General features: G+C 43.7%; 1 protein-coding gene across 1 annotated transcript; it reads right to left on the reverse strand.

Moving 5' to 3' along the window:
* Positions 1 to 14,100: 14,100 nt before the first annotated feature.
* LOC115777439 (protein turtle homolog A-like) lies at positions 14,101 to 25,212 on the reverse strand. The gene is made up of 5 exons (XM_030725351.1): positions 25,178 to 25,212; positions 24,308 to 24,343; positions 15,676 to 15,939; positions 15,351 to 15,596; positions 14,101 to 15,264 (listed from the first exon to the last, which is right to left on the reverse strand). Exons 1-5 carry the CDS (start codon positions 25,209 to 25,211, stop codon positions 15,056 to 15,058), a joined length of 789 nt encoding a protein of 262 aa, XP_030581211.1. The 5' UTR covers position 25,212; the 3' UTR covers positions 14,101 to 15,055.
* Positions 25,213 to 27,340: the final 2,128 nt, after the last annotated feature.

Genomic DNA, 27,340 nt, shown 5'->3' on the forward strand with positions numbered 1-27,340 from the left:
CCATAATACAGTTTGATGCACCTCCAGATTCACATGATCAGGCAGGTTAGTCTGGCATACTCTGCTCAGCGTGGCAGCCTCTTGGTCAACAAAGCTTGAATGTCACCAAGTACAGAGCAGCTCCTGCAGCATTTTCTCCCAAGGAAATGATGACTTACTTACTCTTTGTGTGATGTTGAAAACAGTCTGTCAGCCAGTCTCACCATGTCCATAAACATCCACAGCACATGGGTGGGCACATTGGCACACTGCACTCCCACTCCTCCCATTCAGGAGTGAAGGGTCCTTGTGTGTCTGGAAGTCGTTTTGCAGGTTGCCCATCTGCTGCATCATCTTTCAGTCGTCTCTCTCAGTTCTGCCTCCTTTGCAGGAAGGCCATCCTCCTCCTTCTCCAATCGTTGTTGTTTGGGAAGGTTACTGTGGAGATCTGCAGCATCATCTGAAAGATCATCTCTGGACACATTGTTAGTAGAAGAAAAACAGATTGCACTCTGTTTGTGCACTGTTCTTTGTTTTCTTCATGGTTCTTGTTTAAAAGTCCACTTCCTGTGTGACGTCACTCACTGCAGCTTGCTCAGAGGACACGCCTCTCAAGAAATGTCAATGTACTTAAAAAATAGAATGGAGGCATTTTCTGCCACAATGGGGCAGAAAGAGACACTTCAGGATTTCCTGCACCTATGTATACACGAATACATACACATGTACATGTACACACACACATACAGATATATATATATATATTTTTTTTTTTTTCTAGTGTCTCACCTCCACTCCATCACATCATTTTGTTTACCATAAATTTTGTTTCAATCTTTCCCTTCTATCATAACCCCCCAAACCACTTTTTTTTAATCTATCAGTAAACACATTCTCATCTAATTTTAACTCAGCAACATGCCATGTTAAAAGATACCAGGTGAAAGTCAGAGATGGAAGTTCATCATTGTCATTTTGCGTATTACACACTCCTGATTGAGGGTAGGTTTTACCGTTAACTACCATGTGCATGGGGCTGTGGATCACCCCCCTGTTTTAGAGCCTCTCCATGGGTTCCTGCTCCACACTCACTCTCTGAGAGTCTCACAGCGTCCACCTGTAAGGGAGATCTGTGAAACAACTGTTTCTCTGCCTACAAGTTCTACTCTTTTGTTTTACTTTCAAGAGATAATCTCTAAACTTCTTCTAGTTTATTTAATTAATTTGCTTATTTATTCTAAATTTGGTAAATTTACTGTCACGATGAGGGGCTGTGTGCGGAGGGAAAGGACCCAAGTGCAGGACTGACGCAGATGTAAACTAAAAACGACTTTATTTCAAAAAATACAAAAAATACAAAACTCTAAATCTCCACCAGGGCAGGAACAAACTAGAAGCCTGGGAGAAACCAAAAACCAAAACACACAGCTAGGAGGGGAACACTAGGGTGAAACAATGACGATGACGCAACCATGAACAAAGGAAGACTCAGGGCTTAAATACACACAAGGGAATTAGGGCAAGTGGAAACAACAGGGGATGACAGGTGAACCAAATGAGACTAATGACAAAGGGGAAGAAAAACTAAACACAAAGCACAAGGAACACAAGACTGTCAAAATAAAACAGGAACTGAGTAAACATAACAGACGCAGACCTAACACTGAAAACTTAAGGGAACATACACAAAAACAAGGGAGACTAAACCGCATACTCAAAACAATATATAAGAAACACAACCTGAAAAATACAACAAAAGAAAGCTACACAAAAGAAAACTCAAAACGCTGGGCCAGCGGCTCAGGATCATGACAGTACCCCCCCCTCAAGGGCCGGCTCCAGACGGCCCAAAACCCGAAAACAAAAAGCCACACCAGGGCGGGCGGCGGGGGACCAGGACGGAGGGCTCGAGACAAAAACAAAACAAAATCCCCAGGAGCAACAATGTCCAAAAAACAAACCAGGAAAGAAACAGAAGGCGGCAGCACACGGCTGGAAAAAAGTCCAAACAAAAGAAAACACAATTCTGGAGGCCAACCGCACTCCCAGCGGCGGCGGCGGCGACGAGGACGAAGGCAGGCAGGAGGCCGACCGCGCTCCCAGCGGCGGCGGCGACGAGGACGAAGGCAGGCAGGAGGCCGACCGCGCTCCCAGCGGCGGCGGCGGCGACGAGGACGAAGGCAGGCAGGAGGCCGACCGCGCTCCCAGCGGCGGCGGCGACGAGGACGAAGGCAGGCAGGAGGCCAACCGCGCTCCCAGCGGCGGCGGCGACGAGGACGAAGGCAGGCAGGAGGCCGACCGCGCTCCCAGCGGCGGCGGCGACGAGGACGAAGGCAGGCAGGAGGCCGACCGCGCTCCCAGCGGCGGCGGCGACGAGGACGAAGGCAGGCAGGAGGCCGACCGCGCTCCCAGTGGCGGCGACGGGGACGAAGACAAAGGCGAGCAGGCTCAAGGTACTCGAAACGCTCCAGACACAGGAAAGGCTCAGAACCACCAGAAGAGCCAGGGAACTTGAAGGAGCCAGGAAACTCGAAAGAGCCATGCTGCCGAACAGGAGGCCGACCGCGCTCCCAGCGGCGGCGACGACGAAGAGGCAGGACTAGAGGCCGACCGCACTCCCAGCTGCGGCGGCGATGAGAACAAAGGCGAAGAGCAGGCTCAGGACACTCGAAGGGCTCGGGCAGCTCGGACTGAGCGGAGACCCCCGGCGGCTCGGACTGAGCGGAGACCCCCGGCGGCTCGGACTGAGCGAGACTCCCTGGCTGCATTGCAGGGCACGCAGCCGTCTCCTCCGATGACTGGGGCTGCTTTGCAGATGGATCGGGTGAGTCTGAAGATGGAGGTGAAGGCAGATGAAGTGCAGGTGCAGGGTGAGGCGGAGCAGAGGCCAGAGGTGCAGGCTGAGTGTCTGTTTCCCTGGACAGCTGGAGCTGCTCAGGGGATTGTTCAGGTGAGTCTGATGGTGGTGGTGTGGAGGATAACTGGGAAACTGGCAGTGTGGGATCTAACGGAGACTGAGAAGGCTGAGCTGAGGCTGGCTGAGAAGGCTGGGACTGAGCTGAGGAGGTGACTAAGGGGACCTGAGGGACCGAGGGAACCTGAGCTGAGGAGGTGACTAAGAGAGCTGAAGGGACCGAAGGCACTAAGGCAGCTAAAGGGACCGAAGGCACTAAGGGAGCTAAAGGGACCGAAGGCACTAAGGGAGCTAAGGGGAGCGAAGCTGAGGAGGCTGAGGGAGCAGAGACTGAGGGGACCGAAGCCGTTGGGACCAAAGGGACTAAACGGACTAAACGGAGTGAAGGAGCTAGGGGAACTGAAGCTGGGGAAGGTGAAGGTACGGAAGGAGCAGGGACTGAAGGAGCTAAGGGTGTAAAGGGCTTAGAAGCACTAACAGAAGGTGAGGGACCAGGAGAGGGAGCAACTAAAAGGACCGAAGGGAAAGGAGCTGAGGGGACCGAAGTTGAGGGGACCAAAGGAGCTAAGGGAACTGGAGCTGAAGGCACTAAAGGAACTGAAGGGGATGAAGAGGATGAGGGAACTGAACTAGAGGAAGTTAAAGGGACTTGAGAGGTTGAGGGGACCGGAGAAACTGAAGCTAAGGCTGGGAGAGCCACAGGGGCTGACTGAGTGCGAGGGAGAGCCACAGGGGCTGACTGAGTGCGAGGGAGAGCCACAGGGGCTGACTGAGTGCGAGGGAGAGCCACAGGGGCTGACTGAGTGCGAGGGAGAGCCACAGGGGTTGACTGAGTCCCTGCTGCTGCAGCTAACGCTGAAAACTGATACAAAGGCTTGGACCTAACTGCCCCCACCCGTGGAACAGGAACGGGTGCAGAGGTCAGCCCGTCCGTGGCCGCCCCCACCCGCGGAACAGGGACGGGTGCAGAGGTCAGCCCGTCCGTGGCCGCCCCCACCCGCGGAACAGGAACGGGTGCAGAGGTCAGCCCGTCCGTGGCCGCCCCCACCCGCGGAACAGGAACGGGTGCAGAGGTCAGCCCGTCCGTGGCCGCCCCCACCCGCGGAACAGGTACGGGTGCAGGGGAAGCTGGAGCTAAGGGAGCAGGGCGAGCAGAGGGAGCTGGAGCTAAGGGAGCAGGGCGAGCAGAGGGAGCTGGAGCTAAGGGAGCAGGGCGAGCAGAGGGAGCTGGAGCTAAGGGAGCAGGGCGAGCAGAGGGAGCTGGAGCTAGGGGAGCAGGGCGAGCAGAGGGAGCTGGAGCTAGGGGAGCAGGGCGAGCAGAGGGAGCTGGAGCTAGGGGAGCAGGGCGAGCAGAGGGAGCTGGAGCTAGGGGAGCAGGGCGAGCAGAGGGAGCTGGGGCTAAAGGAGCTGGGGCTAAGGGAGCTGGAGCTAGGTGAGCGGAGGGAGCTGGAGCTAAGGGAGCTGGGGCTAAGGGAGCTGAGTGAGCAGAGGGAGCTAAGGGAGCTGAGAGAGCTGGGTGGACAGGGGGAGCTGGAGCTACAAGAACCTGAGGGACTGGAGCTGAAACTAAAGCTAAGGGAGCAGGAGCTGAAACAGAAGAGGGTGAGAAACCAGGGAGGATTATTTCCACAACGAAGTCCTTTATTAATGCCGGTAGGAAATCCAAAAACCTTGGGTGGGCGGACACCAGTCTGTGAACAATATGCTTCACTGCTTCCCGAGCCCCTTCATCGGGCAGCTCGAACCATTGTGCACAGAGTGACGATACAGAGTCAGTGAATTCCTGTTGAAATTCCTCTGGTGTGTAAATAATCCCGGATGAGGTGTGATTATCAGAGAGATCCGTATGTGTGGCACTCACAAATTGTCCGGTGGTTTCACTAACAGGGGCGGTAGATGATGGTGGTTTTTGCTGCGGAGAGCCACGCTTCCTCCTGCCTGTATGAACAGGAAGCGCAGCAGCGGCAGGCTCTTCCTCCCACTGATGTGCCAGGAACGCAGCGGGTGAAGAGCAGGCTGGTGCCGATGACGAAGGCGGCATATTCCACTGAGGTGGGGAGGAGAAATAACCGTCCTCTCTAATCTCCGTCATGGCGGGCAGAGTATAGGCAGCTGTTGCAGCAGGCAGCTGCCGAAACAAAGCATGAGCTCGCGACGGAGGTGGGGAGCGGCGACGGCGAGGCTTCCTCCTCCAGCCGGGCCCTCCCAGGGCGAGGCGCGTGCCGACAAACCGTGACTCGTCTTCACAAGCGAGCCATGGCTCACACACTTTGGGCTCGAAAAAACTGTAGTCCGCTGGGTCCATAGTGGTTGCGTCGTTCTGTCACGATGAGGGGCTGTGTGCGGAGGGAAAGGACCCAAGTGCAGGACTGACGCAGATGTAAACTAAAAACGACTTTATTTCAAAAAATACAAAAAATACAAAACTCTAAATCTCCACCAGGGCAGGAACAAACTAGAAGCCTGGGAGAAACCAAAAACCAAAACACACAGCTAGGAGGGGAACACTAGGGTGAAACAATGACGACGACGCAACCATGAACAAAGGAAGACTCAGGGCTTAAATACACACAAGGGAATTAGGGCAAGTGGAAACAACAGGGGATGACAGGTGAACCAAATGAGACTAATGACAAAGGGGAAGCAAAACTAAACACAAAGCACAAGGAACACAAGACTGTCAAAATAAAACAGGAACTGAGTAAACATAACAGACGCAGACCTAACACTGAAAACTTAAGGGAACATACACAAAAACAAGGGAGACTAAACAGCATACTCAAAACAATATATAAGAAACACAACCTGAAAAATACAACAAAAGAAAGCTACACAAAAGAAAACTCAAAACGCTGGGCCACCGGCCCAGGATCATGACATTTACAGTTTCCTCTATAACTATGATGGGAACCAGGCAGACTCACAGCAGAGAGGTCGTTGCAACTCAATTTTTCTTTTTCCCCGTCCTCTAAACCCTCTGTTATTCAAACAATGTGCTGAGGTGAAGACATCATCTGCACTGAGAACACACACAATCCAAATAACACAACAATTACCAAGGACCAACTTAAAACTTTTTCTCTTCATAGGAACTCCTTTCAACTTCATTTTAAATTAAAGGTTCTTGTGACTTATCAAAGCTTCAGGTTGATCAGCTGAGTGTCCTGCAGTCTCTCAGACCTGTTACACAGAAGTGTTTCTCTTAATCAGATTATCTGTTTCTAAATTTCTTTTATTTCCTCAGAGGCTCAGCTGTTATTTTATCCTTCATAATCTATACTCACCACTCCACACTCCTCACTCACCCCTACCTTTATATTTCTAGTTCAGTCTTTTATTTTAAGCTCAGTTTATGCCCAAGCTATATTAATGTTATTTTATTATTTATTCTTACTATTGTTGTCATTATAACTATTTTATTTAATTCTCCTTTACCTATAATTTTCCCAAATATTTCAGACTTTATTTCCCTTTATTCATCCATCTTTATTATTTATTCATACTCGTTCTCTAAGCTTTTTTTTTAATTTAATTTGGCTCTCTCTATAATTAATATTACTTTCGTTATTATTACTTTTAACAAATCCAGTTACTCTCAGAGGTTTGTCACACTTAAATGGGTTATTCTTTTATTCAAACTTCTTCCACTCCTCTTTTCCCTTTTTGGTCCTTTATTTAACCCTTCTGACCCTCCAGATTATCTAATTTTAGACTTTTTACACTCTGCAGTATCAACTTCAAACCTCAATGATTAAGTTTCCTAGTTTATTCCTCCCAATTTTAAGCAAACCTTTATTCACCAATTGCACAGAAAAGGAAACAGAAAGTTTCTGCTTCTAACACACACAGTGATTGATGAGCTGAGCCGCGGCAGGCCGAGGCCTCAGGCCCACAGCAGCCCACCCCCCACTCACTCTCCTAACTCACTCCTCCACTACATTTACCACCAGCTTATCTAATGTGGCTTATTTACTTAAGGCTCAGATTATTTTAAAGATATTTTATTAATACCTTTGCATAATTTTATCTGTTATTCCACCATTCACAGATATTTAATTAACCTCCCCACTATCTTCTAGTTTTCCCCAAGTATTTCCACCCTTATTTTTCTCCCTTTACCTGTTTAAGGCATTTGCTCTCCCCCATCTATTTTATACTTCTAATTCTAATCAGCTTCTATTGATTTTAACTTCTTGGCAAACAATACTTTCTGTATTTGTGACAGACTCACTGGCTTCAGCAGGAGCTTTGTTTTATTCACAGGATTATTTCTTATTTGAGCTCCTCCAGATGGTTCAACTTTAAACCTTTTATTTTTATATAAGTTTAATATTAATCCCAAATTCATAAACTTTTGTTCACATTTACTTTTAAATTTTACACACTCTCCCCCAAACTCCCACTTGCTCACTTACACACACACACTGATGTCCTACACACACACACACACACACAAAGACATTCCACTCATTCCTGCAGCAGCTCTCATTCACTCCACACACAACGTGACTAATTGTATTTACACATATATTTAAGCAACTATACAGCAGTTTCTAACAACAGATGTGTTATATTTTCAAAGCAAAGTTTACAACAAAAGTGGATCCATTCGTGCACAACTCATGCCCAAGCTAATCACAGCTTGCTCAAGCATATCATTTCCCAACCAATATCCGACGTCAATCCTTCAGACCCGTATCGATGCCTTGTCAATTGCAAAAATCTCAGAATTTTAACTCTGAAAAATCCAAGTACTTATCTCAACCCGCCGGTCTTTTAGCCCCTAACGCCCTGCGCTGGACCTCCTTCCGCGCCCGGTCCTCTCCGGATGCGGAAGGACGAAGGCAGCAGCAGTCTTGTGGCTTGCTAGCTTTTTATTCAATAAAACCTCAAATCCGAATCCTCGGGCTTTGTAACAGCAAAGGTCTCAAAATCTAAATAATGAAACCCCCAAATGCTTCCTTAGATTCGCCCATTGGGCAGCGTCCTAATCCCCGGTGTGCAGCCCCGTTCCGTGGTGCCCGAAAAAAGTTCGGGCAGGACGAACCCGGCGGTAACCCCCGTGACGGACTGTAGCGCTATATTACCCAATACCATAAACACAGATCAACCAAGACAAGACAGACAAACACTCAAAACTCCACACACGGCAGCGATTTCAGTCAGTCCCACACACATTCATTCACAGCCAGCTCCCACTCACACACACAAACTGGTTACACACACACACAAGGCGCCATTTACTCTGCCTCCGCAGTACACTTCTCCAGTTAGAACATGCAAGACATAACACAACACAGAAACCTGCTCAACCAGTGATCCTTAATTTAAACAATGCAATATTTTATCCTTTATCAGCTCAATGGAGACCCTCTGTTCTTTGTTTGAAGGTAAGATGACAGCTTTGCTTTAAGAGGTGATTTCCTCCGATCCGGGCAGAGCTCTCACTGCCTCTCAGCCTGCACCAAATTTATTGCAGAAAAACTCTGCTTTACTGAATTTTGGCCGCGGCTTTGGTGCGTTCAGAGCAGCCGGCAAAAACCGCACGATCGTTGAACGCTGACATCTTTATTACCTCAAACCCTGCTCGCAGCGCCAATTAATGTAGGATACATTTTAGGGGTCTCCATGTTCCTTTTTGACTGCAAATTAAAACCCAATTAAAACCATAGTTACCAACAAATCACAGGGTTGAGCAGGTTCCAATGCAGGCTGTTTATTAGACATCTTAGTAGCACACAAATAGTTAAAAAGACAGACAGTAACATATGAAGACTGAGATACACACACAGAGAAACAGAAAGGAAGAAAGAACCTGTTGATCATGCCCCGGCTTCCTCATCACTCTCTCCGACCGAGGAGAGCCCGTGCTGAGATTAAGTATGAGTCTAAATAAAATCAAACTGTCCAAATGATCCATGGCGATGAGCAAGCTCTGTTGAAAAAAGTTACTAGTACTTAGAAATATACAAACACAAAAAACAAAGGACAAAAAGCAAAAAGTAAAAGCAAGAAGCCTCCCGGGAGGTTGTGCCTTAGTAGCTGCTGGAAAAACGGACAACACGGACAAAGACAGTCGCTACATCTTCTCTTCTCTCTACTAACCGTGGTATTTATACTCTTTCCCTTTCTTTGTCTAAGATTTGTGCTGAGTCTGCACTTTGCAAACTTTCATTAGAAACTGCCATTAATTCTACTGTCAAAGGCACAAACATCAACATTTTCATTAAGGAGCATTTTCAATACATCAACAAGACAGTAAGAAAAATTCATCACAGTAATTGTCAGCTACAACCTCCTTGCGGCCATCCTAAGGCACTCTTGGAGAAGGATTTACAACCCCTCACACATACACTTGACCAGATATGAGGGAGAAGGACCAGATATGAGGACGAAAATGAGGCCCATTTTGCCCCCGGACCTGTTGCATGGACAGCTTTATACTTTCTTGATTTGCATTTCCAAAGTTTTTGGCTGTGCTACATAAGCAAGTTAGCCTTCGGCTAGGTCCACTGGACAGAATTATCCCTATATCCAATATAAATCAAAAAATGGGCAAACAGGATGACTGGTGTCCTGTACACGAACCCAAAATCGGGCAGTTTTATGAGTTGAGACCCCTTAGCATGAATTTAATGAGCAACAGGTTCATCATGGGGCTAGGGCAGAAGATGAGTATGCTCTGAGGATGGTCTGAGAGGGCCTGCTGGGTGACAGCAGACTATTAGGGAGGGGTAGCAGAGCTTCTAGGGCCCTGAACACAAATAAGAGCAACTCAAACAGGCCTCAAATTTTCCTCCTACACAATATGCATTTATTACATTGTGGAAAGCAGTTTAGCTGCAAATAAACAGAAGTGGGAATAATAACTTTAAATATCAGTATGGTTGATAAAAATAAATCCCAACAAGAAGCCAATTGAATCTAACAGTAGATTAAATGCAGTGTTGAGGCTGTCATTCTCAGCATCTACATGGATGTTAAAATCACCCACTATAATGATTTTATCTGAACTGAGCACTAAATCAGATAAAAAGTCTGAGAAATCAGACAGAAACTCTGAGTAAGGACCAGGTGGACGATAGATAATAACAAATAAAACAGGTTTTTGAGTTTCCCAATTAGGATGGACAAGACTAAGAGTCAGGCTTTCAAAAGAATGAAAACTTTGTCTGGGTCTTTGATTAATTAATAAGCTGGAATTGAAGATTGCAGCTAATCCTCCTCCTCGACCTGTGCTCCGAGCATTCTGACAGTTACTGTGACTCGGGGGTGTTGATTCATTTAAACTAACATATTCATCCTGCTGTAACCAGGTTTCTGTAAGGCAGAATAAATCAATACGTTGATCAATTATTAAATCATTTACTAATAGGGACTTGGAAGAGAGAGACCTAATGTTTAACAATCCACATTTAATTGTTTTATTCTTTGGTGCAGTTGATGAAGCTGTATTATTTATTGTTTTTGAATTTTTATGCTTAAATAGCTTTTTGCTGATTTTAGCTTTGGTTTTTGGTGGTCTGGGAGCAGGCACCGACTCTATGGGGATGGGGTTTTGGGGGGATGGCAGGAGGAGAGAAGCTGCAGAAAGGCGTGTAAGACTGCAACTCTGCTTCCTGGTCTCAACCCTAGGTGTGTGTGTGTGTGTGTGTGTGTGTGTGTGTGTGTGTGTGTGTGTGTGTGTGTGTGTGTGTGTGTGTGTATACACACACACAAAGTGGCTTGCAAAAGTATTCATACCCCTTGAAGTTTTCCATATTTTGTCACATTACAACCACAAACATAAATATATTTCACTGGAATTTAATGTGAAAGACCAACACAAAGTGGTACACAATTGTGAAGTGGAAAGAAAATTATTCATGATTCAAAACATTTTTTACAAATAAAAAACTGAAAAGTGAGGTGTGTAAAAGTATTCAGCCCCCTTGAGTCAATACTTTGTGGAACCACCTTTTGCTGCAGTTACAGCTGCAGGTCTTTTAGGGTGTGTCTCCACCAGCTTTGAACATCTAGTGACTGAAATATTTGCCCATTCTTCTTTGTAAAACAGCTCAAACTCAGTCAGATTAGATGGAGAGCGTTTGTGAACAGCAGTTTTCAGGTCTTGCCACAAATTCTCAATTGGGTTTAGGTCTGGACTTTGACTGGGCTGTTCTAACACATGAATATGTTTGGTTTGAAACCATTCCATTGTAGCCCTGGCTTTATGTTTAGGGTCGTTGTCCTGCTGGAAGGTGAACTTCCGCCCCAGTCTCAAGTCTTTTGCAGACTCCAACAGGTTTTCTTCTGTATTTGGCTCCATCCATCTTCCCATCAACTCTGACCAACTTCCCTGTCCCTGCTGAAGAGAAGCAGCCCCAGAGCATGATGCTGCCACCACCATATTTGACAGTGGGGATGGTGGGTTCAGAGTGATGTGCAGTGTTATTTCTCTGCCACACATAGCGTTTTGCATTTTGGCCAAAAAGTTCAATTTTGGTCTCATCTGACCAAAGCTCCTTGTTCCACATGTTTGCTGTGTCTCCAACATGGCTTCTGGCAAACTGCAAACGGGACTTTTTATGGTTTTCTTTTAACAATGGCTTTCTTCTTGCCACTCTTCCATAAAGACCACATTTGTGCAGTGCACGACTAATAGTGGTCCTGTGGACAGATTCCCCCACCTGAGCTGTGGATCTCTGCATTTGGTCCAGAGTCACCATGGGCCTCTTGGCTGCATCTCTGATCAGTGCTGTCCTTGTTCGGCCTGTAAGTTTAGGTGGACGGCCTTGTCTTGGTAGGTTTACAGTTGTGCCGTACTCTTTCCATTTCCGGATAATGGATTGACCAGCGCTCCGTGAGATGTTCAAATATGGAGCTAAATTGGGGCCTTAAAGTTTGTTTGAAAAAAAAACAATTTTTGAAACTGAAAAAATATTTTGAACCCAAAAAAAAATTTAAACAGGGAAAAAAAAAAGTTTTGCAACTGAAAAAAAGGATGTGACACTAAAAAAACATTTCAAAAGTACTTTTCAGATTCAAGTTTTTGTTTTTCGCAGTTTCAGATTTTTTTTTCGAGCTCAAACTTTTGGTCCTGTTTTGGCGTAGTGGGCGGAGCCTCAGATGACGGGGGTGTGGAATCATGACTGACAGCTCAGCACAGTGGCTGAACAACATAGTCCCATCTGTTGCGTTCAGGGACCGTGGGAACTGGAAATGTCTCTAACACATCATCGATATTCTATATGTATGTGATTGGTTTTGAAAGATAACATGCTTCACCAATACAAGCAGCTTATATGAATATATGACTCGAATCTCAGAGGAAAAAATATGATCTTGACAGATTTGCACAGCATTCTAAGTCCGTGTTGAAGATTTCCCATGCTCTGAAAGTAAAGCAGAAACCTCGTCTTCATCTGCTGGCGCTAGCAGTGATCAGGTAATAAAAAAAGATGGAGAGAAAACAGACACATTCACTGTTGATACCTGAGCAGTTTACAGAAACAGCATGACATGGACCGTGTCACTGCGATACATTGGCTAGTCCGCCATTTTGGAAGTGGCAAGTCAGCCTTAAATCAATGAAACCACATGCAAAGGGAGTGGATTTTCTGAATAAAAACGACTGACGTTTAAATTTAACTTAATGTTTTAGATTGTCCGACGCCCATTGAGATATTAACTGTTCTTCAGGGAGGGTCCCTGGGGCCGTGTGAGTGAGAGGGCCACTTCCCCGGGCCCCATTTCCCGTTCAAAATGCTCTCATTCTGGTTCTGGGGGAGGTTGGAGCTCCAGGGCAGGATGCTGAATGATTTCGTGGGACATTAACGTGTTAATTTCGATTAATTAATTATGGGGAAAATAATGAAATAAAAATTTGAACGCGTTTTAATCGCACTTTCCACCGTGGAACGTTTCTCAGTGCACGAATTCCAGGTATACAGATTATATCGACGCACAATGTCCAAATTCAGGGGCTGCATCCTTCGCAGCCCACGAAGACAGCAAAGGCCGGAAGTGAGCGGCTAGCCTTCATATCTGCGTCGCCTGCCCTCACCTCTGCGCAGCTCATGTCGCCTAGCAACCGTGAATGCGAAGCACTTTAATTCAAAATAAACTGTTAAAACAAGCATAACACATTTGAGCATCAAGGAATACAGCTGAGCTAATGATTAATTTCCAACTATATTAAGTGAGACATTAATGTAGAATAAATCTATCCAGTTATGATGCTTAACTTTAATTTCAGGAGTTTGCTTATCACAGGAGCACTTCCACCCTTCGTTGGTCTGTGTAGTAGACTGGTGGGAAAATAAACAAAATTTTGAGGTTTAAGCTTATGTATATTGATTCATACATACCAAACTTAAATTAATATTTCTCATGTTAAATATTTAAATGTGATTAAAATGTGATTAATTTTGATTAATTAATTACAAATCTTCTAATTAATTCGATTTATTTTTTTCAATCGAGTCCCACCCCTAGTTTAAACATGATCACATTGAGGTTTGTTACATGGAAAGTACACAGAGTTGGTTTGAGTGATAAGACACAAAAAAATTTTAATCTGTTTAATGATTTACAGGCATTAAAACACGTGTAAATCCCACTGGTAACATCACTCATGATCCACAACAAATATATAAATCTTTCAAATATTTTCATGAAGCTTCATACTCATCACAGATTAATCCATCTGATCCTGCCACTGAAGAATTTCTTATTAATATAAATCTACCAAAACGAAATGATGAATAGGCTGTGGCTCGTGATTCACCTCTTTCATCATCTGAATTTTATGAAGCAGTACAGCATCTCCCAATAATAAAGCCCCAGGCCCAGATGATTTTCCAGCAGAGTTTTATAAAGAATTTTGTTCTGTGCTAGCACCTACTACACCTAGAATGGTGCTAACATTAGCCTGCTCCTTAAACCAGGCAAAGACCCCACATTCCCATCCAGCTACCGCCCAATCTCACTCATTAATGTAGACCTTAAAATAATTTGCAAAGCCCTTGCCGAAAGATTAGAAAGTTTTATTTCATTTATAATACATGCAGATCACACAGGTTTTATCAAGGGTTGGCACTCAGCCAACAATACACCAACTAATAAACATAATAGACTATTGTTCCATTAACAAATTAGAAACCACAGTTGTCTATTTAGCTGCAGAAAAGGCATTTGACCAAATTGGAAATTTTTACTAGCAGTTCTACATAAATTTGGATTTAGTTCATCCTTCATAAACTGGACCAAAACACTATACAGCTCTCCAAATGCATGTGTTAAGACAAATTATACTTCCCACCTGGGATAGGGGCTATAGCAGCTAGATTCAGGGGTTAGCACTGTAATCTCAAAGTGACAAGATCTGTGCTCTCTAAAACCCCGATAGCATGCCTGAGTGGGTTTTCTCCAGGTGCTCCTACCATCAAAAGGACATGTAAGGTTACGAACACAAATACCTTTATTAGTCCCACAATGGGGAAATTACAGTTACAGTAACAGAACAACCATCCAAGAAATACAAACACAGAGACAAACATAACAGCCATAATTGGTCCAGGACACTCTTGCAAAGATAATCTCAAGAGTTTCACTTCCTGTTTATTAAAAAAACAGTAAAACAAAAGCTTAAGAAACCGAATCACTGCACATTAAGTTGTTAGCATTGTGATCTCTGCTCAAACACTGGAAAGATGTTTAAAATTCAGGCCTTAGGAAATTTCCAGGAAAATGTAAGACTAGCAGTAAAGCAAAAAAGACACAAACTTCAATGAAAGTTACATTTTCGTTTTATTATAGACTTTTTCTATTTATCATCAAACCTCATTTTCAACAGTACATTACAGTGCTACAAATTCTCTTTAACTATTGTATGCACCAGTAAAGAAATTTTATTTTATTTTTTAAGTGGTTCTTTAATTAAGCCAGCTGTATTTACACTTGTAGCTTTATGCTGAATGCCCACTGTTCTCTTTAATGGTTTCCAAAAAGCATTCTTTAGACTTAATATCTTCTAGATGATTGAAACTGAAAGTCAGCCTACTGGTTTATTTAGAGATGAGTGGGCCAGTGAGAACGCAACATCTACCCACAGTAAAAAGAGAACAATAATAAATCTACACTCAAACAGCAACGAACTCACTTAAAAAAAAAAAAAAGAAATTAAACAAAAATATTGGTGATTTTAAATTGCCTATAGGTTTGAAGTCTTATTCTCACTTCAGGTTTCCTACAAACACATCTCAACAGCAGAACCAGTAACACCAGTAGAATCACAGCTGTGACTGATCCAATGATTACCAACAAAACAAGAATAAGATTGAAACCAGGAGGAGAGGTGGATGTAGGTGGAGGTGTGGTGGTGTGTCTCTCTAAAATAAAGCAAACACAGTCATTAAGTTATGGTCACATTGTGAATGTTGAAACCTGCAGAAACACAGACAGGTGAGTGTGTCACCTGTGACAGTGATCCAGCTGGATGGAGACTCTCCATGACCGCTGATGTCACACTTGTAGAGGCCTTCATCAGACCTGGAAACATGCTGGATGGTCATGTGACCTGTAGCCGCTTTCCCGATGAAGATGCCATCTTTATAGAAAGCAGCTGTGAGGTTGGAGGGAGTGGTCTTTGTTTGACAGAGCAGAGTGACGTCATCTCCCTCCATCACAGGGAGGACAGGACACTGCAGGATCACTGATCCACCTCAAAACAGAGACAAACTACAGCATTTCATCCATTTACACACAGCTTCATCAACACTAACTCCACACACTCAGCTTACCAGAGACTGTGAGGTTAACCATGTTACTGATGGCACCCTCTCTGGACTCACACCAGTAAACGCCACTCTCCAGTGGGTCAATGTAGCTGATGTCACAGGAAGAACCAGTTAGTTTTCCAAACCCATTTCCACACTCAGCTCTGGTTTCTGTGCTTGTGTTTCTCCTCAAAGTCCATCCAGCAGAGCTGTCGTCCTCCTCACAGCTCAGAGTCACAAAGGCATCTGCAAACAGCTGAGATGTTTTTGAACTCACACTAAGATGAGCTGTGAGGGAGAGAGGAGAATATTGGTTCATTATCATCCACCCTTTTTCAAATAAACAAAAATATTTAGTGTACTTGTTTAACATTTATGATGAGGCAAAAAAAAATCTTCTTATGGTTGAACTGTTTGCCCTGCCTAGGATAGGGTTACTGGGGCCCCATGCTGGAGCCAGACCTGGGGAGGGACCTCGAGGGGAGCATCTGGTGGCTGGGCATTAGCCAGTGGTGCCCAGCCAGGCACAGCCTGAAGAGAAGACATGGGCCCACCTTCCTGTAGGCCCACCATCTGCAGGGGGCATCATAGGGGTTGGATGTATGTTGGAGTTTTCCCCTGTAGACGAGAGGCTTGCTTTCCTGTGCCTTTGGGCTGGGGAACGGGTCCTGACTGTTGTTTGCGCTTATGTGCCAAATGACAGTTCAGAGTACACAACCTTCTTGAAATAACTGAGCAAGGTGCTCGAGGGTGCTCCATCCGGTGACTCCATCGTCTTGCTGGGAGACTTCAACACTCATGTGGACAATGACAGTGAGACCAATCGTGATTGGGAGGAACGGCCTGCCCAATCTAAACCCGAATGGTGTTTTGTTATAGGACTTCTTTGCAAACCACAGTTTGTTTGAACATAAGGATGTCCATAAGTGCACATGGCAGCAGGACACCCTAGGTTGCAGGTTGACGATCAATTTTGTAATCGTATAACCAGATCTGCGGTCATATGTTATGGAGCTGAGCTGCCAATTGATCACCACATGGTGAAGAAGGATTCCTGTTGGGCTTGGTTAGGCTGTGGGACTCAGGAGGCAGCTGACGGGTAATGGCAAGCCAAGCGGAACACGGCTCGGGAAAAACAAAACAAAAACTTGAGTCTGGAAAGAGTTTGGTGAGGCCATGGAAAAAGACATTCAGACGGCCTCAAAGTGACTCTGGCAAACAGTCAGGATTCACATATCAGCGGTGCTCTACTCATAGTCTATAGTGCAGCTGGGGTGCTGCCGACTTCAACTGAGGTTAGAGTCAGGTGGTGGAAGGAATACTTTGCAGACCTCCATAATCCCACTGACACACCTTCTGTAGTGGAGTCTGGGGACAAGGGGGCTGACCTGCTTATCACTGGGAGTGAGGTCACTGAGGTAGTTAAACAACGCGTTGGTGGCAGGGCCCCTGGGATGAATGAGATTAGCCCTGAGTTCCGGAGGATTCTGGATGTTATAGTGCTGTCTTGATTGACACGCCTCTGCAACATCATGTGGAAATCTGGGGCAGTGCCACAGGATTGGCAAACAAGGATGGTGGTCCCCATCTTTAAGAAGGGAGACTGGAGGGTGTGGTCCAGCTACTGGGGGATCACACTCCTCAGCCTTCCCAGTAAGGTCTATGCCAGGTTTCTGGAATCTAGGGTCCATTTATTGGTCAAAACTCGGATTTAAGAGGGAAAAATGCAGTTTTCATTCTGGTTGCGGAACCCTGGACCAGCTCTTCAATCTCTCACGGAGTTTTTCCATCCAGTCTACATGTGCTTTGTGGACTTGGAGAAGGCATTCCACTGCAACCCTCAGAAGAAAACACCATAGTTCACGTTGTCCCCCAATTTTTTTCCAATGTGGCCTGATTGATTGATTGTGGGAAAAAAAAAACATGATTCTGATAATCTTGGTCAATGACTATAATCTCACTTGTTATTCATCAACATAACAAAGATACTGTTTTTTATGTGAAATATCAGATGTCGTATAGAAATTTACACGTAATTCAAATAAAAATAAATGAAGGTGAAAGCAGGTTGATGTACAGTGGAACACCTAGTTGTCCGGTACGGACAGACACTAAACTATGTGGCATTACCAAAAAAACTGAAGTTCCTCTAATATCTACTTGAGGCTTTCTCCAAAAGTAAGTTAGCCCTTGTTGTCATGTTAAAATGTCCAACTTCATAGCAGAAATAAGCATGTTTACAGCCTGCTACAGAAAAAAGAAAAGTTTTTGCTGGTGTTGTGGTGTCTAATCTGCTATGTTAAACTGCATCTATGTGTGCTTTTTTCCTGTAGAATGGAGGCCTTGACTTCAGGCCTGTGTTGAGCTTGTCCAAAAAAGGATAGCTCAGAATGAGCATATAGTTTCCATCACCACAGTGGTATGAGACATTGTAGCACCTCGTTGGGCTCTCTCCAAAAAAAGGAATGACCATACATACAGTAAACAAGCTGAAGATTGGTTGAAGCCCTTTTCCATATAATAGTATGTATGGTAGAAATCAAGAATGTGGGAGTTGGCTATGAAGAAAGCAGTATATAACTCTTGCCATTTCCCTTTTTCTTGTGAGTAAGGATGATTGGCTGTTCCTGTCCCAGATGTCTTTGTAGAACCATTTGTTGATATTGTCTGTACTGCAATAAACTTCAAGTGTACACTGAGAGTTTGTTGCAAGGGATTTCTTCGAGAGCATGCACGCCCAGCAAAGACACAGCAGTATAAACACTCATATCAAGTCCAAGTGTTTTGTTTTTTGTCTTTTTTTGTGGCTGTTTTCATTGATAGATGTCACAAGATCATCTGGAGCTGATTAGCATCTGTTAGGCCTAATTTTGGTTCATTAACATTATGCCGCCAAACATGTCATCGGCAACACAGCGTACTAAAAAAAGTGGTGTCATCCATGGATTTCTGGCAAAAATTACCACAATAACTCAATAGTTTAAGGATATAATTCCTTCATTATTATGCTCTTCAGTGCCATTAGCCAACACAGTGCAGCACAGCACAAGACAGTGCAGAGCTGCTACCTAAACTCTGCTCCCAGTGAGGTAGATCATCTCGTCAATAGTTTTACATCCTCACTGCGTACGACTTTGGATACTGTGGCTCTTCTAAAAAGGAAAGCTTCAAATCAGAAGTGCCTGACTCCATGGTATAATTCGCAAACGCACAGCTTAAAGCAGATAACCCGAAAGCTGGAGAAGGAATGGCGTCTCACTAAATTAGAAGATGCTCATTTGGCCTGGAAAAAGAGTTTGTTGCTCTATAAAAAAAGCCCTCCGTGAAGTTAGGACATCTTACTACTCATCATTACTACTCAACATTTTATTTATTACACTCACCCATATAATGCATACCATGTATGCTATGTACCTTACCGGCTACAAATGTATATAATATTTTGATATCTGTATATAGTGTTTTGATGTGTGTGTATATGTGTGTATATGTAAATGTGTGTATTGACATTGATATATATATTTATGTATATAGTGCTTATGTATATGTGTATAGTTTTTTGCTATTTTATTTGATTTTATTCTATTCTATTTTAGTTTTAGTTTAGTTATTTGTTCTTACTCATCCTTTCCATTTTTTTTCTGTACTGAGCTGCTGTAATGCACAAATTTCCCCGTCGTGGGATCATTAAAGATTTATCTTATCTTATCTTATCTTATTAATTGAAGAAAATAAGAACAACCCCAGGTTTCTTTTCAGCACTGTAGCCAGGCTGACAAAGAGTCAGAGCTCTGTAGAGCTGAGTATTCCTTTCACGTTAACTAGTAGTGACTTCATGGATTTCTTTACAAAGAAAATTTTAGACATTAGAGAAAAAATTATTCAAAACCATCTCGAAGATTTATCTTTATGTTCGGCTGCTTTCAGCACTGCTGGTATTTGTTTAGACTCTTTTGCTCCAGTTGATCTTTCAGAGTTAACTTCAATAGTTACTTCCTCCAAACCAGCAGCATGTTTATTAGATCCCATTCCTACTAGACTGTTCAAAGAAGTCTTTCCAATTATTGATGCTTCAATCCTAAAAATAATCAATCAGTTTTTCTTAGTTGGCTATGTACCTCAGGCCTTCAAGGTGGCTGTAAATAAACCTCTACTTAAAAAGCCATCACTTGACCCAGCTGTCTTAGCTAATTATAGGCCAATCTCCAACCTTCCTTTTCTCTCAAAGATTCTTGAAAGAGTAGTTGTAAAACAGCTAACTAGTTAAACTGCAAGAATGTCTTAATGACATTCAGGCCTGGGTGACCTTCTAAATTCAGAAAAAAATGGAAGTTCTTGTGCTCGGTCCAAAAAATCTTAGAAACATGGTGTCAAACCAGATACTTACTCTGGATTCAATTCAATTCAATTCAATTCAATGCAAATTTATTTTATTTATATAGCGCCAAATCACAAAAAACAGTCCCTTCAAGGCATTTATTATTGTGGGTACAGACCCTACAATAGAGAAACAGAGAAAACCGAAACATCAAAACGACCCCCTATGAGCAGCACTTGGTGACAGTCAGAAGGAAAAATTCACTTTTAACAGGAAGAAACCTCCAGCAGAACCAGGCTCAGGGAGGGGCTGAAGGGAGAGAAAAAAAGACATGCTGTGGAAGAGAGCCAGAGATTAAAACTAATTAATGATTAAATTCAGAGTGGAGTATAAACAAAATAATTAAAGTGAATGAAAAGAAGCAGTGCATTATGGGAACCCCCCCACCCCCCTCGGCCTATAGCAGCATAACTGACGGGTGGATTAGAGTCACCTGATCAAGCTCTGACTATAAGCTTGATCATAAAGGAAAGTTTTAAGCCTAATCTTAAAAATAGAGAGGGTGTCTGTCTCCTGAATCCAAGCTGGGAGCTGGTTCCACAGAAGAGGGGCCTGAAAGCTGAAGGCTCTGCCTCCCATTCTACTCTTAAGTATCCTAGGAACCACAAGTAAGCCAGCAGTCTGAGAGCGAAGTGCTCTGTTGGGGTGATATAATACTATCGGGTCTTTGAGTAATAAGATGGGGCCTGATTATTCAAGACGTTGTAGGTGAGGAGAAGGATTTTAAATTCTATTCTAGATTTAACAGGGAGCCAATGAAGAGAAGCCAATATGGGAGAAATATGCTCTCTCTTTCTAGTCCCTGTCAGTACTCTAGCTGCAGCATTTTGGGTCAGCTGAAGGCTTTTCAGGGAGCTTTTAGGACAGCCTGATAATAATGAATTTTAATAGTCCACCCTAGAAGTAATAAATGCACAAATTAGTTTTTCAGCATCAGTCTGAGAAAGGATATTTCTAATTTTAGGAATATTGTGCAAATTCAAAGAAGAATTTGCACAACATAAATTTGCAGACATCTTTGTGTCTGTATAGATTCTCAGTCATCCAGGTCATAGTAGTCTCTGGAGCTTGAAAAAGGCGACTGGACTTCTTTTTGTTTCTTGAAGATGTTTCACCTCTCATCTGAAAGGCTTCTTCAGTTCTCAGCCAAATGGTGGAGAGACCCAGGTATTTAAACCCCTGTGGGCGTAGTCCCCTGGAGGTGGTTATGACCCTCTATTGATCATGTGCGTAAACACATGTGCCCAGGTGTGAAGGGGGCGTGGGTGTCTGCTGTCCAGTGCAGTGAAGAGTGCTTGGACCTCTACATTGGTGAAACCAAACAGCCTCTTCACAAGCGAATGGCACAACATAGAAGAGCCACCTCGACAGGACAAGATTCAGCAGTACATCTGCATCTGACGGAAAAAGGGCACTCTTTTGAGGATGCCAATTTTCACATTTTGGACAGGGAAGACAGATGGTTTGAAAGAGGAGTGAAAGAAGCCATCTATGTCCACTGTGAACAACCATCATTGAACAGAGGAGGTGGATTACGTCACCAACTTTCCCCCGCTTACAGTGCTGTCCTGAGCTCCCTTCCCAGACGTCTCAACCCCCATTCACACCTTTGTTCCAGTGACCTCAATAGGCCACATGAAACAATAGAGTGAAGTCCTAAATTGGTTTCAACTGAAACCACTGATTAAAAACGACCCACGCCCCCTTCACACCTGGGCACATGTGTTTACGCACATGAACAATAGAGGGTCATAACCACCTCCAGGGGACTACGCCCACAGGGGTTTAAATACCTGGGTCTCTCCACCATTTGGTTGAGAACTGACGAAGCCTTTCGGATGAGAGGTGAAACATCTTCAAGAAACAAAAAGAAGTCCAGTTGCTTTTTTCAAGCTCCAGAGACTCCTACATCTTTGCTTAATATGAGCATTGAAGAACATATCCTGGGGGGAGCATCTGGTGTACATTGACCCTCAGAGATATAATTACCAACCTCAAGGCTGGCTAGGGAGCCGAATTCCTGATAATGCAGATGTTGTTTTGGAACAGGCTGCTTGTTATTTTTTTCAACAGCCTTCAGTTTCACTGGGGAACCCATACAGTAAATCCAATAGTCCAAATTGCAGTTGCCATCTTCTTCGCTATGCAGGACCAAACTTTATCTCCAGATCTAATCCCTTTCGCCTGCGAGCACGTTCACAGCTGGACTACGCATCCAGCTTGCGGCTCAGGTCCAACAGGCTCTGAGTCTGAGTCTGAACAGCTCTGCATAGCCCATCCATCTGGTTCTGCTGACTCGGCAGACGCCAAACTTCTGCTCAGATTTTCTTAATTTCCTAGTAAATCAGGTATCCTCCAAGCCCAGAAAGAAGAGATGCCATTACCAAAAAGCCGAATATGTCTTCCACATCCTTGACCCACAGCACTGAGAGACACAGAGGTCTCCACATGCCCCACAAATCCACGATATATCCAACCGGGTCTGTTTCACTAGGACATGCAGGCTCCCCTTTCCCCGATCTCATAGGGGAGAAAATATGAGCCATGGTGTTTAGGGCCCAGTTTGCCAGATCCATCTTGTTTCTTATTCGATCAATGTGTAAGAGAGGCACTTTTCAGTAAGCAGGTTAGAAGGGGAAGGCAGGAGAGAGAAAAAGATGTGATCGTCTTCATTGAGAGCAGGATGAGTAATTAGGCCTTGACATGGTTCACACCTACTGGCTAAAGAAGCTAACTGCACTCCATGAGTGTCTTGCAGCACAAATGAACAAGCTTCTAAAGGCTAAGACATACCCAGAATGACTGACCAAAGGCCAGAGAGTCCTTATCTGCAGAAGCGACCACTCCCATCCTATTACCAGCCAATAAACTGCCTCAGTACAGCATGGAAGCTCCTGGCAGGCATCATAGCAGCTAAGTTGAGCATTCAGATTGCTCAAAACATGAGTGGGACCCAGAAAAAAACTGGCAAAAGTACCAGAGGAGCAAAGCATCAGATACTGGTATATAAAGCAGTCACTCAAGACTGTAAGACTAGACTGACAAACCTGTGCACCACATGGATTGATTAGAAGAAAGCCTATGACTCAATGCCGCACACATGGATCCTGGAATGTCTAGAACTGTACAACATCAACAGGACCCTAAGAGCCTTCATCAAGGACTCACTGGGAATGTGGAGAACAATACTAGTTGCTAACTTTAAGCCACTTGCACAAGTCAACATCAAGTGCAGGATTTACCAAGGAGATGCTTTGTTCCTACTACTGTTCTGCATAAGCCTGAATCCGTCAGCCAGGTCGTCAACAAGACTGACTTTGGTTACTGACTACGAAATGGAGCAAACATCAACCACCTCCTCTACATGGAGGACAACAAGCTGTGTGCCAGGAGTGAACAAGACATTTATTCACTGATCCACACCACCAGGAGCTACAGCAATGACATTGGAATGTCATTTGGAGAAGTATAGGCAGATGGTAACTAAGAGATGGAAGGTAGTCAGAACTAATAGGATGGCACTACCAGGAGGGAACACTGCAGAAACTGAAGCCAGCTAAAAGTACCTTGAAATCCCACAGGCATGTGGGAATCATTAAGAGGCCACTAGGAAAGATGCAACTGCCAAGTACCTGCAGAGATTAAGGCAAGTCCTGAAGAGTCAGCTAAATAGGATGAACAAGATCCTGGGAATCAACACCTATGCCAAACTTGTGATTGCTAAAAAAATGAACATAGTAGTGGTGGCCAAACAAAGGAGGAAGGCTGTAGTCAAGTGTCAATAACATCAATAAAAATGAACACAAGAAGCTCAGTGACTACCATGGGCTGAAATAAGAGCTGGAGAGGATGTCAAAGGTGAAGGTAAAAGTGGTCCCTGTGGTAACTGGCACCCTTGTGGTAGTGTTCCCCAAAGTCTGTTCCTACAGATTCCAAGAATGACATCCAAGATTACTGTCTAGAAGAGCACAGTCCCAAGAACAACAAAAATACAGTGCAGGACCTTCAAGTTCCTAGGGGTCTGGTAGAGGAGATACCCACAATTCTCAGATACAAACGCCCCACTCACCCGCTGTTCAAATTTTCTGATTGTAAGGGGCAGCCATTCAGGTGAAATTTGACTTAGAGGTGAAGAGCTAAAATGGCTTATTTCAGACAGAGGAATGACTGAAGGGCTGCACCACAGGCCCACTATAAAATAGGGAAGGATGTGACTCATGAAAAGCTACTCCAGTGAAATCCAAGTATAAAAATGTAGAAACGGGCAAATTTACTCACCTTGTTTTGTTGTGTGGGTCAGCAGAGAGATCAGGACTGCAAAGAAAGACAGTTGAGTTAGGCTGAGGTTTCACAGGAAACTGTGTGAAACATATATTGATGTTTGGGTGGTCTGCTTCAGACTGCGCACAGGAAGCTGCAAACTATGCTGTCATGTACATATACAGAACACCGGATGCATGTAATGGAAAAACAGCAGACAGAAAACCTGCTGTTTTGAACTAAAAGACTGCATCTCCTTTTTTTTTATGTACTTGCTAAAGTGCAGCACAGCCATGTCACAGTGAAGAAATTCTGAACAAATTACTGTTCCTTTTGCAATGAAATGTGTAAAGAATTTGGAAGAATGCTATTTTTTATGGCCTTGTGCATGACCTAAAAAAAAAAAAGAGGAAAAAGGCACTCTGTAGTTTTAAGCACAGATAAAGATGTTTTGATGCTATAAAACTTTTAAAACAATATCTTGAAAATGTTTTTGGAATTGTAAGAAAAGTAAAAACAATCTCTTCCTGATTCCAAAACATCTAACCTCTCTGGCTAATACAACCTTGTATTAGTCAAACCAACACTAAAAGTGGAGACCCAAAAAGGTTATATTAGCCTGTATGAAAACACTTCAAAAACAGATTTTTACTTTTAGATTTTAGTTTTTGTTCTTTAATCATCTTTCTTGTGCTGCTAAATATCACACACTAAGTGAAGTTCATTCTGTGAACCATTTCTGAGGCATTAAATATGCTAAAGAAAAAAATCAGACTAGAGCTTCATTTCCTATTGCAGTTGCATAAAAATCTGATGTAATCCAAAAGGTTATTGTTGAATCTTAGCTCAGATATTAAATGTAAATGTAAAAATAAAAAGTGAACTTACAGAGCAGTGGCAGTACAGATGGTCCCTCCATCATGCTGCTCAGTGATAGTAACCAAGTCTTCGATCAGTTCACAGTCACATCAGATGGCAAAACCCTCCTTCTTCCTGACTGTGGTTTCTTTTTTCTTTCTTCTTATATGCAGAGGAAATGAGAAGGTTAAAACACATAGAAGAAACATAGAAAAAATGAAAGAAATATCTATAAACTGGTGTAAACTAAAACAAAATACAAATCTGATAAGACCATTAGATATTTATTACTCAGTGTACACTGAATGATTTAGGAAGGATGTATTTAAATTACATATTTAAAATCACTGACAGCAGCTTTAAAATAAAGATTATATTTTTTTATTTTGGCACATTGGTTTGTGGTGCAGTGTTTAGCACTGTGGACTGTCTGAGTGGTGTCCAAAAAAATACAATGTATGCTTTATAAATAATTGTTAAATCCAGAATTTGATATCCTTCTTCTTACATAGGCTAAAAGGGCTTCAATATTTAGACGCTATTTAGAGAACAGAGCACTTCGCTCTCAGACTGCTGGCTTACTTGTGGTTCCTAGGATACTTAAGAGTAGAATGGGAGGCAGAGCCTTCAGCTTTCAGGCCCCTCTTCTGTGGAACCAGCTTCCAGCTTGGATTCAGGAGATAGACACCCTCTCTATTTTTAAGATTAGGCTTAAAACTTTCCTTTATGATCAAGCTTATAGTTAGGGCTGGATCAGGTGACCCTGAACGATCCCTTAGATATGCTGCTACAGGCCTAGGCTGCTGGGGGGTTCCTATAATGCACTGTTTCTTTTCATTTACCTTATTTACTTTGTTTATACTTCACTCAGTATTTAATCATTAGTTATTATTAATCTCTGGCTCTCTTCCACAGCATGTCTTTCTCTCCCCTCAGCCCAACCGGTCACAGCAGATGACTGCCCCTCCCTGAGCCTGGTTCTGCTGGAGGTTTCTTCCTGTTAAAAGGGAGTTTTTCCTTCCCACTGTCGCCAAGTGCTGCTCATAGGGGGTCGTTTTGACTGTTTGTTGTGATTTGGTGCTATATAAATTAAATTAAATTGAATTGAATTTTTTTTTTGTGGTCCATTGAACTAAAGATCAAATTGGGTTGTATGTGGCAAATTAATTTAAAATAATTTATTGAAAATATCTCTGGAAGAGAGCAATAAAGCAATATGCACTACTTCAAATCTTGACTCAGATGTAAAAAAGTGAAAATTTATCAGCTCTGACACCAAACCAACTCTTAAGGTTTCACCATTGGTGTCTATACAATGTTTGTTACAGGTTGTGTAATAAGTGTGTGGGTTGCTGGGTAGCGGTTATGTACAATAACAGGAAGTAAAGCCCTGTCATGTCTCTGCTTTGAAAACCACTGAAAAGTAGGTCACTGAAGCAGTTAACTGAACTGATAACTTTGTACTAAAGTAATTATGATGGTGTAAAGTGAAATTCCTCTATCTCAGAGATCTAAAATCTGTCTGAGGTATCTTTGTGTTCCTGAAATTGCTGCTGAAAGATGCCTCAGTAAGTTTAAAAAGTGTTGTGAGGATGCAGTCACAGCTTTCAATACAATCATCCCAGACATTCTCACCAAACTGCACACCCTAGCGCCCCCCCCACCCCCACCCACATGTTCCTGGATAAAGGACTTCTTAACCAACCTGCCTCTGACTGGGAGACTTGGCCCCCATCTCTCCTCCACCCGCACACTGAGCACTGGTTCCCCACAGGGCTGTGTGCTGAGCCCCCTCCTGTACTGCCTCTACACCCATGACTGCAGTCCAGCCCACAATATGCCATGCCAAGCCAAGCCAATTTTATTTATAAAGCACTTTAAAAACAGCAGGCACTGACCAAAGTGCTGAACAAAAAAAAAAAGGGACACAATAGGTCGCCAGCCCTGCGACAGGCTGGGTTGGCTCCAGCTCCCCTGTAATGCTGAAAAGGATGAGTGGAAGAAAATGGATGGATGGACATACTGATTGCTTACTGGCTCCATTCAAAGTGCAGAAGTAACCGCTCCAGTTGGTAACTTAGCCGGTGTTAGTGTAACCCAGCTGTATTTTGTTTGTTCTGTTTGGTTTGCATTTCTATATCATTTTGGTTTCATTGGTACTGTCACTTTAAGAGCTAAGCACGACATCACTTT

This window comes from Archocentrus centrarchus, unplaced genomic scaffold (genome assembly GCF_007364275.1).
Source record: "Archocentrus centrarchus isolate MPI-CPG fArcCen1 unplaced genomic scaffold, fArcCen1 scaffold_53_ctg1, whole genome shotgun sequence".
Lineage (NCBI taxonomy): Eukaryota > Metazoa > Chordata > Actinopteri > Cichliformes > Cichlidae > Archocentrus > Archocentrus centrarchus.